This window comes from Molothrus aeneus, chromosome 26 (assembly GCF_037042795.1).
Source record: "Molothrus aeneus isolate 106 chromosome 26, BPBGC_Maene_1.0, whole genome shotgun sequence".
NCBI lineage: Eukaryota > Metazoa > Chordata > Aves > Passeriformes > Icteridae > Molothrus > Molothrus aeneus.
This window is the reverse complement of record NC_089671.1, coordinates 6,037,624-6,054,573: the sequence shown is the minus strand read 5'-3', so window position 1 is coordinate 6,054,573 and position 16,950 is coordinate 6,037,624. Positions and strand designations below refer to the sequence as shown.

The 16,950-nt window shown below is 37.5% G+C and overlaps 1 protein-coding gene across 1 annotated transcript in view; it reads right to left on the bottom strand.

Annotated features, from left to right (window-relative positions):
- Positions 1 to 16,950, bottom strand: part of CA10 (carbonic anhydrase 10) — a 213,555-nt gene that overhangs the window by 40,129 nt on the left and 156,476 nt on the right. Inside the window, exon 5 of the mRNA XM_066566019.1 lies at positions 1,359 to 1,544. Coding sequence (XP_066422116.1) covers positions 1,359 to 1,544 — 186 coding nt within the window. The remainder of the gene's footprint in view (positions 1 to 1,358; positions 1,545 to 16,950) is intronic.

Genomic DNA, 16,950 nt, shown 5'->3' with positions numbered 1-16,950 from the left:
AAGTGCTGTGGTATGTTTCAACCAGATTTTTGCTTTCATGTTCAGTCAACTTTTTTTTTTGAATATTGCTCTCATGTGTCTGAACAGCAAAGCAAAGATCTTGTTTACTCCAACATCCTTTACTTTCTGCGCTTAAAGGAGCAATACATGATGAGTTAACTTACAGAATTGAACAAAGGCAACCAAAATCAGTTGCGTAAGAGTCATTAGTAATTTCACAAAAAAGCTGCCACAGGCTATATGTAGCTTATAAAACAAAGCCAATGATTACCATCAATTATAACATCATCATGTAACAATGCTTCAATTAATTTCTTACTCTTAAATAACTGCTGTTGCTCAGTGCCAAAGAAAATGCCACACATGAAGTGACTCATCACCAGTCTGTGATGCATAGTACAGATGTTAATTTGATTACTCATCTCTGAGAAAATAAGTGCTTTATGATGAAAAACTTTTTCTTTTTTGGTATTCTGAAAGAATGGTAAGAGAGTGACTTTAAAAATAATCCCTAAAGTAACATAGAGTTATTGTGAAGCATTATTTTGAGTTGTAGAGTTGGACACTGCGTAGTTCACAGCCATGGCCCAAGCTGGAGGACGATAGGGTACTACAAACCTCATGCATCTCTTTTATGTGAGAATGTTCCTATATAAGGAAAATGGAAAGATCCCATTTTGTCCCTCCCAGAAAGTCCACAAACTTTATTGTAAATCTTGAAAAAGGGCTCCATCTAAGCCACTAAAATATTTATCCAGCAAGAATAATGAGCCATTCTAGAATAGGTATCAGAATCAAGAAATTATGGTCTTTCTTGGGACAGGAAATACATGTTATAGACATGTATTTAACATAAAACATTACTATTCTGCCAGGGACTATGTATGCAGTTAACTTTATTTCTTGAGCAGAATTCTGTGGAGTCATCTCCAGAATCAAGTATTGCCTTGTTTCTTCATGAATCAAAGGCAGGATGGTACTCAATGTGAAGTTTTACACACTATTGAGAAGCAAAAGTAGCACTTCTGTGGGAATTTGAAGCACTTCCAGCATTACTTTGTAGTTAATCTCATACTTCCCTTTACAAGAGACATAAAGGCCCCATCCAAAGAGACCCGATTACTTTGTAAGTAGCACAGATGAGGATAGAGTGTGTCTCTACATAGAATAAACACAGCAGTGTCATTGTAGATATGAGTCACAAAACTTGCAGTGCTTGGTTAAAAAAGAAAAAAACAATTCCCCGATTTTCAGAATGGCTACAGGAAAACAATTTTTACAGATTAACTTGCAAATACCTTCAGGCAGAAATAAGAGGTGGGTAATTCCTAGTGGTACCACCCCCCACAGTGACATACCTCTCCAGAAAAGGCCTGGCCATTGAGGAGGTGCTCTGATCCCTGGCTGTCCTCGCTGCCAAAGTGTAACCGGATTTCCTCCAGGCGGTGACTGTAGGTCATTGGGCCCCCAGAGATGTTCACCAGGTGCTCCTTATCTAACCGGAGGGATACGTGTCTCCCTGTGTTGTACATGGTCCCACTGACCTAAACAAAGTGGAGAGGAGAAAAAAAAAAAATTTTTTCAAAACAATCTCCAAAACTTACAAACTGATTGGGGATTTTGCTCTTTACACACCTTCACTCAAATACAGCGACCCATCTTGTGGTTGTGAGATGAAACAACCAACCTCAGGTCACACTTCAATTTCTGCTTTGAACCTTACATTGTGTATTCAAATATTTTGCTAAAACCCTATGTACACATTTTAGCCTTGGGCTGACATGGTGAATAGGACTGTTGCACTTCTAATTAAGTAGGTTTTTAGAGTACTTTTCTTGCCAGGTCTGAATAATGGCTTCATTTGAAAATTTCTGCACAGGAAATGGGAACATTTCAGCTGACATAAATTATTAAAGTACACTTGAACAAATCTAAAATTTAATTTTTCCCCCTTCTTTTAATATTTATAACAAAGTTACCCAAAAGTAAAGGTGCTGCAAAAAGCTGAGATGCAATTTTTCATTAATACGGAACTCTATGTCTCCTGGAGCTGCAGATAAAAACTTTCACTGTCTTCCCATGCAAGTCTCTTTGTTTTGTTATAAATATTTTATGTGTACAATTGCCAGGTCTTTTAGCCAGAGAGGTACAGAACTAATTCCAATTTGATTATATATGTCTAGTTCATGCTACACATCAAATAGCTCCTTAAGATTCCTCTTTATTTTTTAAAAGGCTCAATGTTGTGCTTCATTTGCAAATTTGCAAACTGATTTACAGCTACTGTAATGAAAAATGATTGCAGAAATTTTTCATATGGAATATAATTCTGTCATGATTTCCACTGTCTTAGAAAAAGTTTCTAGATCTAGAAATTCTTTAATTTATGCCATTAGAAAGTCAAACATACCAGCTTGAATTAGAGTTATTATTTATTTAAAAACATTCTGCATGGATACAAATGTACACTTGAATAACATTCATTTAATTTAAGAAGCAGAAGTGTAGCAACAATATGCTTTGTTGCACTTCAATGTAAAATTAAAGACACTGACTATTATGTATTATATCCTATACTACATCAGTATTATGGTAATTATTACCATAATTAATATTATGGTAATATGCTGCAGTGCCATTTTATCTATAATACTAATTACTAAATTTACATGATGTGTTTTCTTTCACAGTATGTTGTAAAAAGTTACACAGAACAGACTGTGCACTTGAGCTAAATGTAGGAGATTAAATAGCTTTTGATTGTTGTGGTTCTTTACACTTTGATACAGATGTTCTACTTTTTTTTGGTGCTTATTCCAATTCAAAGTAAGCAGTAATAAATTTCTTATGAAAAGGCATAAAGACAGATATTCCTGTTCATTGCAAATAAACCACAATGATTTTATTTATAAATGGTTCTTACTTTTTCTACTTGACTTTGCATGCATAATAATTAAATACCAAGTTTAGCTTAATAAGTCAAAGAAGGTTAGTTTATTGAACTCAGTTTCAGTACACTGCATATAAATGACACAAAATTGCTAATCATAAATAACAAATGGAATTTAAAAACAAACAGGGGAAAATGGATAAATCCTCTTATTCACATTTAGAAGCTCATGCTTCACTGAACCCTCAGTAAAATTCAGCAGCTATGCAAAAATATTCAGAAACCTTTTTCTTACTTAAACTGGCATAAATCTCAAATGATGTTACCATTATTTTCTCTCTCCAAGTAAAACAGACCCAAATAACCCCCAGTGTGAATCAAATCACTCTCCACAGAGTAGAGAGGGGAAATGATAAGAGGCAAATTCATGAACAGGAGTAACATTTGTCTTTCTTATTTCCCACTTCATAAAAATGCAGTGCTCATAATGACATGGTACTGACTTTTTGAAACCAGAATTTTCCTGCACAGGTGCAGATGGGGAATACCAGTAAAGCAGTGAAGCATCTGAGGTGCCTCATTTCTGACCTGATGGGAAGTGTGAACACTAGAAGTGAGACTGTTAAATTCTCCTGCATGGACACAGACTGCGCACCAGGCAGAACAAAGTCCAAGATCTTCAATATGAAAATACAAGGCCTGGCCCTTTTATGTGCCTTCTTAGGTTTAAAGGCAGCGCTGGTTTTATTGTTGCGTGTACCCAAAGAAGGAGGAGCTGCAGAGATCACTTGAGATTCAGCGCCAAACTGCACCTTCACAACATGCCCATTTATGAAGTAGGGTCTTATATTTTCCATGTATTGAGATTACAGCTGAATGAAAAGGCTGAAATATTGAGGAACTTTTTTTTGTGAGGAGACATTGTGACTTGCCCAGGCTCTATAGTTGGCTGTGCTTGATTATGGGAAGGACCATCATATGTGAATTTCTTTCTTGAAGTTCAGGATATTGTCTGGTTTATACACAACCCCAAAATCTTACCACCTTTGCAGGTGTACGTTTCAAGTATAATCATTTACAGTTAGGACACAGAAACACTTGAATGTGTTCATCCTCTGTTTGCAAGCTCAATACCCACAAATGCCTTTTGCAGAGCAAATATGTTTTCTTTTCCTTATGTACAGTGTTAACTGCTACTGCAGGAAAATGAGGTTCTGATCTTGTTCACTACTGGTAAGAGAAGGATTCTCCATATTTATAATACTGAGCCTTTAAAGTGATGGTGACTCATTTCAGAACAGCAAATTAAGTTGGTTTTGGGGAAAGCAAACTTGCATGTGGCCTTACAAAAGGTTGCAGGTGTAGAAGTTGACACGGAAGTGTTTTCTGCATTTTGTACATTACCCTACAAAGTAAATGGTATGGAGAGTAGGCACCTTATGGGAAAGATGTTCCCGTTTCCTGTCTTAGTGAACAGTCTCTACTACTCCAAAAAGCACAGTATTTAATTTTTATATGTGGACTGGATAAAATGTTATAGGGTAGTTTAAAAGGCTCATAAAAAAGACCTGTTGAGATCTATATAACAATTTCCTTAATTAGTCAGATGGATCTCAGGTGTTTCAGCATGGTGGCCTTTGTGCTGCTTCTTGCTCTACTTTGTTCTCTGCATGCTTGACTTGAAAGTTACACAAAGATGAAAACTCAGCAAACAAACCTGGAGATAAGCCCTAAATCTTGACCTCCTCTTTTTAAAAAAGATTAATATTCACATTTATCTGATGTGCTAGAAATGAGACTGCAGTGGAGAAAACATAATAAATCATCCATAAAGCTGGTCTGAGAAAACAGAAAAGTCCAAAATCCTACAAGTTAATGATTAGGCCACAATCTCAGTTGACCTCATTTTCCTCACAGATTTAGAAACATTTCCAAACAGGTAATATTATCCGTGGCAAAATCTCCAGGTAGAAGAGAGCACTCTCATGGGCTTCAGTCTTAATTATGGAACACTTCAACTTTGGTAGGCTTTAATTAATTTATTAACATATTCCTGATGTAGTTATTTTCTTTTTAATCTCATTGCTTTTAATTCTTGCTTCACAGAGCTTTTTGCACATCATTCTCCACCAGCATTTTTCTCTCTCTTTATCTTGATGCAAAACATCCACACGGGCATAGGCTGCTGATATATTCGATACTTCATTTCTCAATAAGATCTGGATATCTTGTGGTAGCTCTGTATAACTTGGCCCTGCGACCACAAAAAAAGGCACAATTCTGCTCTTTGAAAGGTGGAACATAAGCAAAGTCAGTAAAAATCCACACCCAAGAAACACAATCTCTTTGCTGCACATTTATCTTGAAATGCTACAGACTTTATGACCATTAGGAAAAACCCCACAATAATAAAAAAAACCCCAGCAAAATCCCTAAACCAAAACAAAATCCACATAAAAACCAGTCCAAAAACATTATTCTCACCCCTCCCCCCCCTCCCCTCCCTCCGCCCCCCCCCCCCAATGGTGGTTTTTAACCCAGCATCTGTGAAAACAGTTTTGTTTTGTCCCAGCTAACTCTGTATCTTGTTCCCTTCGTCTTTTCTTCCACAGATAGTACTGAACAAAATACTTTTCAGAACTTCCTTTGTGGCCTACATCTTTATATTACAGCCTCTGTTATAAGAGCCTTCAAAACCCTGAGCAGGAGAAAAGGAAGCCTGTTTCAGGGTGAAGCCATGCTAGAAATGTGAGCCGGGAATGCAAGAGGAAAGGGGATGGATGCTTTGCCTTTCAATTCCATGCTACATCTGCAGTTCATTGTCACCTTCAATGGGTGGCACAGACCCTCTGCTTCCTGGGGCCTTTACAGATAGTGAACTATTACCTTTTGGATTTATTTAAGTTAAAAGTGAGCTGAAGATTAGTTCCAAGAACATTTTTAAACTTGTATCAGAACCTGCCATTGGAGCAGCACTGAATGTAAGGGAGCAGGAAAATCAATTGTGTATGGCTGCCTTCTCTGGTGTCCTTGGATCTTATCTGCAATATTGGGTGTTTCTTTCTTTACGATAAAAATACATACAGTCCAAAGAAGGCTTATTGCTTTGGAGGGAAACAAATCACCAAGGTTTGAGTTGTCTTTTGGAGGAAATATAGTGCCCTGGTTTAATGTGCTGCAATAACCAGTTTTTGATCATCTGTGGCCTGGCTTTTCCATCTTTTCCTCCTGGAGTGCCATGTTCCAGCAGAAGAGGAAAGCAGCTGTGCAGACTCTGGGAGGGGTGGAAATTGGGGACTTTCCTCCTCTGTGAGCAGCACCTGAACCACCCTACCATTACCTTTGGTTTCTGCTCCTCAGCAATGGCAGCAGTGCCATAGGGATCCCAAGGAACCTGTGACGTGGCACTGGACTTTTGCTCAGCTCCTCTCCCTGAGCAGCTCCATGGAGGGACAGGTGCTCCATGAAACATTAAATCATTAACACTAATATTAAATATATCATAGAATCCCCCATCTATGCATCTTAAGGTGAAAAAATGCAAAAATAAGTATGCAATTGTTTTTTTTTGTTTCACTGGGATATGTCAACATCTTTGCCAGGGTGATTCATTTTCCTCCTGACAGTTAGGAAGAATTGTCCCATGGAAAATTTCACTCTCTAACTAATGTTATCTGAACTTGAGTTTCTATGTGCAGTAATAAACTGAATCATTCTTCTGAGCCCCTCAAGCAAATTGCTTTCATTTAATGGGGTTATTTTGGTGGTTGTTCACAGTATCTTGACCATGTCCTGTGATATAAAGTTTTTTCCTCCCTGATTTAAATTGACTGGACTATAGAAAGTACCCTTACCTCCCTTGTGCAAAGCAGAGGCTGCTTTTGCTTCAGAGCTTGAAAGCAAAGTTGACATAGACTTCAGGTCTGTGATCTGAAATCTTACTTTAGGGCAGTGTGGAAGCACTGCACCAAACCAGAATTTCAGAGGTAACCTGCCAGAGCAACCTGCTTTGCTCTCTGCAGCAGAAATATGTTCCTTTATTTCGTGCAATAGCAGTGGCTACTACATGAGAGCATTTGTTCTCTTATTATTGTGCTTATGGTATCTGGTTAGTTTCCGTAGTTTTATGGTGTTGATTCCTTGAGCTGCTACTAGAGGGGGCCCAAGCTGGAATATAAAATGGTTTTATAGAGTTGTTGTTAAACAGTTCTTTAAAGAAGAAGTGTTTTGAAGTCTTCTCTTAAAGAGAATATTCCCATATTCAAATAGGAGACAGCTGTTCTACCAATTTTCCAAACTTTTGAGATCTTTATTCTGGTCCTGAGGAATTTTCTGTGTGTATGGAGATACATGTACAAAAGAACTTCCAAAATTGTATTTAAGCAGTTATTTTCTACAGAAGATGCAGTTTTATCTAGGTTCTTTCAACTAATATTTATAAATTTGAAGAGTTATTTTATCCTAATACCTTTCCCCTGCCTTTATGCTTAATCACTGTATGCAACATTATGTAAAGAAATTGTGGAAATGCTTTATTTTTGAAAGTAATTTTAGGGGAAATTCCGTTTCCTGCATGCTTTCCTTGCTGCCAGCAGAGAGCAGCGTCCACCCATTCCACACAGCCTTTACCTGTATCCCACAGGGACGGCCACAGCCAGGAAGAAAAGGAAAATTCATCTGGTTTATATGGCACTGCTGTAGTCTGCGGCTTTAATTCAGGAGTGGTGGATTCAGCTGTGGGACAGAACTGTGGGATCTTTTCCATAGCTCAGGAAGAGTTTGGGGGATTCAGGCTCTGCAGGTTTCTTGGTCACCTGATAAAACATCCAGAGTGGCTTTTCTGGCAAGAATTCAATGGACCTTATGTTGTGTTTATGAAAAAAAATGTGGAGAGAGGGAAATAAAGATAAGAAAACACCACTTACTGGGAGAGAGCTGCAATCTAATTGCTGGGCTTTGAAGAACAACAGGCACCATCATCAATATTTGATTAAAAAAGGCCCGTGTGAAAAATGTAAAATGTAAGAGAGAAGTGTAAAGATTAACATAATCTTTTCATCTTCTCAGTTGAAAACTTTATAAAAGGAAATGATGTTAATGAGCCTAATTAACCCATTTACCAGCCTAACGTAATGTGTCATCTACCAGTATATGGCATGATACACTTTTTTCTGCTTTTAAAGCCCCATTTTCAGCAGAAACTTTTCCCATTCACTCCTCTGCATTTTTGCCGGTTTACTTCCCTTAAGTGACTAGTCTGTAAAAAATGTAGATTTAACATCATAAATTAAATATTCAGGCTTACTGGCTAATGAAAACAGTATGTCATATTTCAGTAATCAAAATAATATGCTTCAATAATGTATACTCCATTCTGTAACACAATATAATTTTAATAGAGTATCGCAGGGTCATGGTTAGTCTTGATATAATTATATGCCATAGGGTGTGCAAGAATGAAATTGCTCCAAGGACACTAGTAACACCCCACAGAGTGCACGAGCCACATGCTGCCTTTTAGGGATAATAAAGTGCTTCATTGTGATGCCTTGTGAAGGCTGACCTAGAACAGAGACTAGATGAAGCTAAAGAATAAAGTAGGGTTTTATTAGGAGGCCTAAATAGATCCACCTTGGGCAGCACAAGAGTCTAGCCAGGGCTATGCCCCAGGTGAACCCAAAATGGTCACAAAAATGGACCAACTGTCATGACATTTCACACTTTTTAAAGTTCTGGTCCATTAGCATATCGGCGCTAATTGTTATGCTCCATCATATTACAGCTCCAGCCCATGAAGTCCCATCCTTCTTGTTTTTCTCTCTTCAGTCCACCATTGTTCATGCTCTTGGGCCTGAGATCTGGATTGGTTGTCCTTGGGTCCCCAGCTAGAGAAGGAATTGTTTTGTCTCCCTACTCTGTGAAGAGAGCTTACTATCCCTTTATATGAAGCCTAGATCCCACACACTAAATCAGCACAGAGTCTGAAAAATATAAAAGCTAAAACCTGAGGCATCAATTCTGTTTCCACTACCCCATTAATACAATGATTTCTGCTTGGAGCCTAAAGCAAATGCAGCCAAATTTATGGTGTCTTGCACTAATAATTGCTGGGCATGTTGACACCAGCTTTGCAGTGACATCATTCTCTCCTTAATATAAAGCATTCCATTGTGAGTAAAAAAGATATTTTGGGGCATTCTAAGCCAGACTGCAGAACTCAGCTGTTAAAAATCCTGTGTGTCCACTGCCACTTTTTTACCACTGATAGCAACCCTCATCCTGTGCTGTGACAGTCACAAGCATTACATGAAGGAGGGAAAAATACATTTGCATGCTCCTCTTAGTTTATTAACCTTAGTTTATAAATAGGCTAAGTCAAAAAGTAATTAAAGGAATATTAAGGGTTTTGGAGAACTCCTTACCCTAATATAGTCTTGCAGCCTATAAAGAGATTTTAGTTTGGTTTTGTTTGAAGAATCTGCATTAAGTTGTATTAAGGATAATTTTTGTCTCTGCTAAATGGATGTCAAAAGAGCTGCCTTTTCAAAATCTGAAGGATTACATAAATATTTAAAAGGTTGTAAATGGCAGAGAAGCCAACAGATTTATGGGAAATACAGATAAATGAAAAATTGCTCTTTCCATTTTTATGTGGGTTCAAAAGGTAAAATTGAGTATGTTAAAAAACAGAGGCCTGAGTTCCATTTTACTGAGTTACACTGATACACTGACCTTTGGAGCTGCCTGATTTCAGAGCTCTTCTTTCAGAGAGGTCTTGGCTTGAAAAGCTAGAGGTTTTCCAAAGGAATCCAGATCAGACAGAAATTCATAGGATGTAAATTGAAATTAGTGTGTTTTAATTTCCTTATGTTTACCATTTAACAAGACAGACTTAGACATTTGATGCTCAAATCTCATTTGATCAACAGTGTCTTAATAAATATGTTCCAGCTTTCTAAGATCTTGATTTTGCTTCTACACTTTCTTCAGTACTTTCATTCCTAACACATCCTTCCCTGCTGAGAGGATGAGATATAGCCAGTTGATTGAAATTCTCATTTAAACTGTTGGTGCATCTTCCACTTTACTGTTTGTGCATAGTATTAGCAAAAATTTAGCTGTGCTAAATTAATTTGAGAAGTATCTTTCAGGTTACAATTTGAGAAGTATCTTTCAGGTTACGTAATTAACAGTGTAATGTTGTGTAGGTTATTAATGTACTCACGGCTTTATTTACCTGGATCTATATATCTTTATACATGTATGTATATGTATCTCTATATATACATCTACAGAAGTGAAATATTTTATTTTTTACTAACTTTATTAATAGAAAGGAGGAGAAAAATGTCCTCTCACACAGGCCGAGATTAATAAAAAACCTTTGTTCTTTGTTGTTGTTTTGCATGCAGAACCGCAGATCCGAGTGCCTGAGAATCACAGAGCTTCCTGCCCAAGGTAAAGGATGTACCCTCAAAGCTCATCTGTTTAACACCACAGTGAAAATACACCATTATTAAGGTTAATGATTCAATTTTCCAAGAGCTAGAAAACACCACATGTTGTAGTTATTTATTTCTCTAGTCCTTTGCTGCCAGGATGTTCGAATTTCTAGGCCTATTACGTTTTCATAAACTCTCCAAAATAAGGAAGGGACTGCTGTTGTCTTTTGTGATCCTCTGCCTACTCCAGCCATGATCCATGAACTGATCCTAAAGAAAACTGCAATGACTGAGCTGTGGTTTAGCCAAAGAAGCATGGTGATGCTTTAATTAAATGATAAATGAGTGGAAATGTAGAGTTTATAAACTCAGCTTTTTAGCCATGAAAGGGAAAAAAAGTTTTATAAGCTTTTTTTGAAAGTTTTTGAGAATAGTGTTACTTATAATATTCACTGCTTCTCAAATCAATGCCAAGAAAAAAAATTCATAATTATTGCAATATAATTTCCTGAGCCCTGTATCTCTGGAGGTAAACTGGTATTTAGATAACTTGAAATTTGACCTCAATAAAACTCATTATGTGTCAAGGCAAATCCTTTGTGGCATGCAAAAATTGTGGGCTATTCTGCCTAGTAGCATATTTTACTGGGAGGTGTTTTTTTTTTCTTTTTGAGCAGAAGAGAGCTGTTTTGTCCTGGCCTGCTTTTTCTATTTCTTTAAAGAAGGTGAATAAATTAGCCTTTCTAGTTCAAATTATGACTCTTCCAGTTTAACAGAGAATTGTTTTACTCTTCTCATTTTGTCTGCCTCAAAAGGATCTGTGTACTTTTTATGTTGAGAAAACAGCAGAACTGCAGAAGAGGTAGAAATACAAGAAAAACAAACAACCAATCCCTGTCCTGAACCTATCTTTTGCTTTTCTTGTCACTTCCCTCTCTGCCAAAACTCTTCACTTTTTCTCCTGACAATGCATAATGCAAGGTGGATAGAAGAGTAGGAAATTTGGGTTACAACATAAATTTGAGCTCCAGATTCACTTAGGAGCACTCCTCTGCTTAACTTGGTCAAGAAATTTTGTGTTAACTCTTTCATCTTTTGTTTTAATTTCTGGTTGGTTTGGGGTTTTTTGTTTAGTTGGTTGGTTTTTTTTCCCATTCCCTGCCATGTTTATGGATTCCATGGCTACAGGGGAAGAGCCAGTCCTTTGTTCCACATACCGATCTCCTGTAAATCTCCATGTACGCAGCAGTTACATAAATCAGTATTTTTACAAGTTACCAAAACCAAGGCTCTGGATACCAAGAAGAAGCTTGCCCTCTTAGATCATTCCCACATATGCCTTATTCCACGTAGAGTGAAAGACATTTTTCCATTAGCCCAAATCCTAAAGAAATTGTGAGAAACTATTCTGAAAAAGGCTATTAGAAAACCAATTTTACTACTGTGACAATTTGCCACCAATTCCCCTTTGTTTTCTTGGTTGCTTTGCTTACAAAGTACAGATTTATCTGGCTCTGCAAAAGAATCCCTAAGAAAAAGAGGAAGGAGTTATGGGATAAAGTTAGCTAGGAATCAGCATATGAAAATGCTTTTCCAATACAGATATCATTTAGACCAGAGAGAATCTCAGCTTTCCACATAGAAAAGCTAATTTTTAAGAAGTACTTTATCACCTACATTCTAAAAGTTTCAGGAATGTTTCATCTGTTGAAACCTGTTGACAAGTTAATCTTTATTATCTTCCCAGGAAGACTAAATAGTCCATTTTCAGCTATGGATCTACAATCTATTTATCAGCAATTGCTTTTCCTCCTGTTTTTTTTTTTTTCTACCTTTTTTCCTTCTTTGTGGCCAGCTGGGGCTGGATGCTCTCAAATGCCTGTGTAGGAGGATCTTCCCCAGCTCTCGGTGTTTGCACAAGTATTTCTGTGCTCACAGTTCTATTTGGGATAAATTAAAGCTGAGGAATTGTGAGGTGCTGAACATCTTACTGACACTGTAAAGACAGCCTTCCTCTCTTTATCCCTAATGAAGATGAGTTTTAGAGTTTCTTCTCACAATCAGGTTTGCTGTTCTTGCCTGCAGAAGAGGAAAATACTTTAAATGTGCTTATGTTCATACTAATTAGACAGTGCTTAGGCCGAACTGGAGCTTTCAGAAATTAACTCTCGCAGATCAGAATAAATATTGCTTACAAGAGTCCAGTAAAAATTTCAGCACACTTGGTATTTTTAATGGTTTTAAATTCTCAGATTCTGCTGCCCCTGAGCCACTGGAATCTGTGAGCATTACCAGGTTTTGGTATGTAATTGGTGACTAATATAGGCTAAAGCAGAGATAGGAACTGCTCCCAACCCTTCACTTAGAGAAAAATGTCCACTCCCTGATGTAATTTAAAGATTTGTATGTCTAATATGGCTTATGTCTTATTATTTTCATACCAACTATTACTAAAGCCTAGATGATGCCTAATAAACAAATCCTTTGATCATCTTTAAAATGACAAACCTATTGATTAATTTAATTTTCTCCAACAAGATATTGCTATATTGATTTTAGCACCCTGTTTTTAAGAAACAGAGAGTACCCAGAATTGCTTGCTATGACAATCTTGAAAGTAGGGCATCAACAGATTTGGCAAAGGACTGAATTTATAAAGGGAACTTTTTGCTGGAGATCTAATCCATTATCCCTCTGTTGCTGACATTCACTTGCAATGAGAACACTAGGCCAAAGTGCCCAATACTTTGAGATAACATTCTGGCTCACAGAGGAAAGGTGGTGGGAACCCTAGGGCTGGGCCACATTGGAACATTAAAAAAGCTGCCTCTAATTGCAGAAATATTTTTCATCACTGTTGGAATTTACTTTTCTCTGAGTATATGAAACCTCTGCACATGTTCAGGAGTGTCAGGGTGTCTTCAATCAGTCTGCCTTACACAGCTGAGTGCCTGGGCAGAAGGTTCATGTGATGATGGCACAGCTATTAAAAACCAAACAAATAAACCAGAAACAACAGAAAATTCTTGTAGACCTCAGACTATAACAAAATTCATGTAGGGGCAAACATCCTAAGAATATCAAAAAGACTTTTTCATTTCAAAGTTCCACTTTAAGACTGAGTGCAGCTTGTGTATTAAAACTGTGGGTTTGTATATATATGGATCCACTCGGGGACTCAAAGCATCTGTATAATTACCCAAGTACATATGTGGCTATTGGCATGTCAAGTCAGAGATATGTATTCAGGGTATAATTCCAGCTGTTTTAAAAAAGTTTGGGGTTTTTTGATTTCTTGGTTTTTGGTTTTGTTTGTTTGGTTTGGCTTTGTTGTTTTTGTTGGTTTTGTTTTGGTTTTAGTTTTGGTTTTGGGTGGTTTTTTTCTCTGGTTTTTTTCTGTTTTTTTCTTTTTTCCCTGTTTTCTGTACCAGCTTATGCTCTCACAGCATAAAAACCCCAGCTTGAAACATAAATTTATAGAGCTTAGAGCATAACAGAAGCACCGAGGGATTACTGAATATTATGTGATACCCACAAGCTGATAACTGACAACTTAGTAATAAGTACTGAGTAAAACCTGAATAGAAATATTATGGCCAAATCGCCTTTAAGGGATTTCAGATTGGTTTAAATACTGTTGCTTGTTGTCTTTTTCATTTATATATTTAAAAAAAAGGTTGATACTCCGAAATCCCTGCCTTTCATTGTATGTTCTTTCTTACAAAAGCAAAGCAAAGTCAAACCAACAACCTCTTAGATAAAATATCTACACTCAAGGTGAGTGTTCCTCAAAGTCTGGGCCACCACCCTGAATTGAGGCACAAGGTGGCAGATACCAGTGATTTAATTCCCCCTGACCCACAACTGTTTCCAGCAGCTGCCAGAGGCTGAAGCCCTGTGCTGAAAGCACATGGAGACGAAGAGTGCTCCACACGTGCTCCAAGTCAGAGAAATCCTGATCTAGGCTAACTTTTTCCCTATCTAGGCACCTTAGCTGACATAAATTCCTTCTCTGAAGTGCTAATTAAACAGAATTCTGTAAGTCATAACATTCTAGGTTTCTAATAATCCTCAGAAGCTCCTAAATACCTCCCTTAGGCTTTCACATTAGAAAAATGTGAATCCTAATGTTTTTATCTGTAATTGTGCAAAGGGATTTTTCCTCCATCTTTCAGTGAATTGGTTAGTTTGATCTCTTTTTTTTTACTGTCCTATACATAGAGGATAGTCATAATTTTAAATCTGTTTTTCATGTAATACCTGTCCCTGTGTTACTCAGGAAGTTAAACACACATGGGGAGGTCTCAAGTGTCTCCTGCTTTTCTGGGTAAACTCATTGTCTGTTGTGCATCTCTGTTCTTGGTGTTTGGAGAAGAATTAAATATTTTCTACATGTCTGAAACTCACCTAAATCCTGACAAAAGTGTGCAGCACAGGGATCTCTATGTTCTACCCAAAAGGAAATGCTCAGTGAACGTCCAGCTTTTCACTTCCACAGCACAGTGCTACCTAGTTCCCAGCTACCTGAACACATTTTCCTCCCCACCAAGGTAGTGGGACAGATTATAAATTCTTACTTAAATATGGATCTGGTAGTGCTGCAAGGGCATCTGAGGTAGGAACAATTTAAAACACATCATCAGCACTGACCTACCTTCATTCCTGAATTTGAAGGCATGAACATTCTGTTCTTTACTGTGGTTGCAGCCTGGAACTCTCCTATTGGAAGTGTCAGAAGCAAGATCAGGTGATAGTTGTCCAGATAGTTGTTAAATTTGAGTAACTCTTTATTAAAAAACCTCTATCTCCATGGAAGATTCCTGGTTAACTATAGAGAAGTTTAGAAGCTTCTCTAGAAAGCATGGGAAAAAAGACAATTATGGTCCTTCTTTAGGATCCTGAAAATATTTTGCTACAAAATTTGATAGGGACAGAATTCTCCAACATATGTTTCAAATGTTCCAAACTGGCAGACTTCAGATTCTGCTCCAGGGTAAGGGTGAAGAAGAATGCTTGGTGGCTACCTTTCTTACATCTCTGTTTGTTAAGATCATAGAAAAGGCCTCTCCACTTATTTTATGTATTCACAAAATAAATTAGAAGACATTTTATCAATGTCTAGTAAGGAAAAAAAAAAGCCCCACCTCTTGATTATCCAATACATACTCAAAATATCTGCAGAATAGTTTATTCTTATTCCTAGAAATAAGATATTCACTTGGTACCCTCCTGCCCACTATCCCAGCACTGCTATTTGTAAGTCTAATTCCAGAATAAATACAAAAATAAAACAGCCCCAGCTGTGGCAAAGAGATGAACAAACCCTCGTGAAACACAGAACAGAGCATGGATTAAAATCCTGAATGACTTCACATACTTTTAATGAATATTTTAGCTGAATATATCAGCCCACAGAGAATAATCCTGGGCATTCCAGCACGAGGCTGCAGTAAGAGCTAACCTACCAACATGCTGCTTCCAGCAAGTCAGAGACCTAAAACTTAATCTACATCATCTAGAAAGCATGTGTGCAGAAAATGTGTCATGCCAGATCATACTATAAAAAAGAAGATTAGGGCTGAAAAAGGATTAGAAATTATTTAAGGAGCTTCTTCATGTTTCCTGATATCCTTCTGATCTGTGACCAGCCTATCTTCAGGGTCTCTGCTACTGATGCAGTTGTTATAGTTCAAATCACAAACACTACAAAGGATTATTATTAAGCTTTAGGAAGAGCTGCAGCTTGGTGGTTTGGGGTTTATTTTCCCGTTCCACACTTGCAGATCTGTTGCAGGGATCAGGCTGGAAGCTCAACTCTCCAGACTCACACTACGAGGAGCAGCAGTTCTTTGGTGGTGGCAGAGGTGAGATGATATCTCACTGTAGGGCTACAACAGGGAGCTGGTACAGCCCCTTCCAAAGGAGCAGCAGAGTCCTGACACAGCCCCAGCCAGGGAAAGGGGCCAACAAAACAATGGGGAGGTCTGAGCTCCTCTCTGATCCATTTTCTCTGTTCTCCAAAGTTAAGCAAAATAATCCTGGGCTCAGTTTTGTGAGGGGGATGGCTGTGGGCTGGTGATGGTATAAACACACCATACAACTACAAAAACAAGTTAGACACTGAGAAGAAAAGTTACATCTTATGAATTTCAATTCAAGCTTTGCAGCGGGCTCACTGAAAGTTTTAAACTACATGTACTTGACTTATAGGTTAAGAGTATGCATCAGGGAAGAATTAATTCTGATTGATATTAATTATTGATATTAATTAATTCTAGTAATATTAATAAATTTTTAATTATAGTATTTACGATGCAGGTAGTTTCTTACTTTTGACACGGCATATTTCCATTTTCTGGAACCTGATCATAGTCTCAAGATTCAACAATAACAAAATTGTTATTATTTTGTTTGGAATTCCCAACTTAATTTCCACACTATGGAATTAACATGACTGTAAGAGATATTCTATAAACAGGGCCCTCAAGCTTGTTTCAGTGTAAATCAAATGTATTTTATCACCTTAATGAATAAACAGCTATAAGCAGGTTCTGAAGTAGAGAGGGTATCATGTGCGCTGACAGCCTTTATGAAAGCAAGTGACAATAAAAGAGCAGT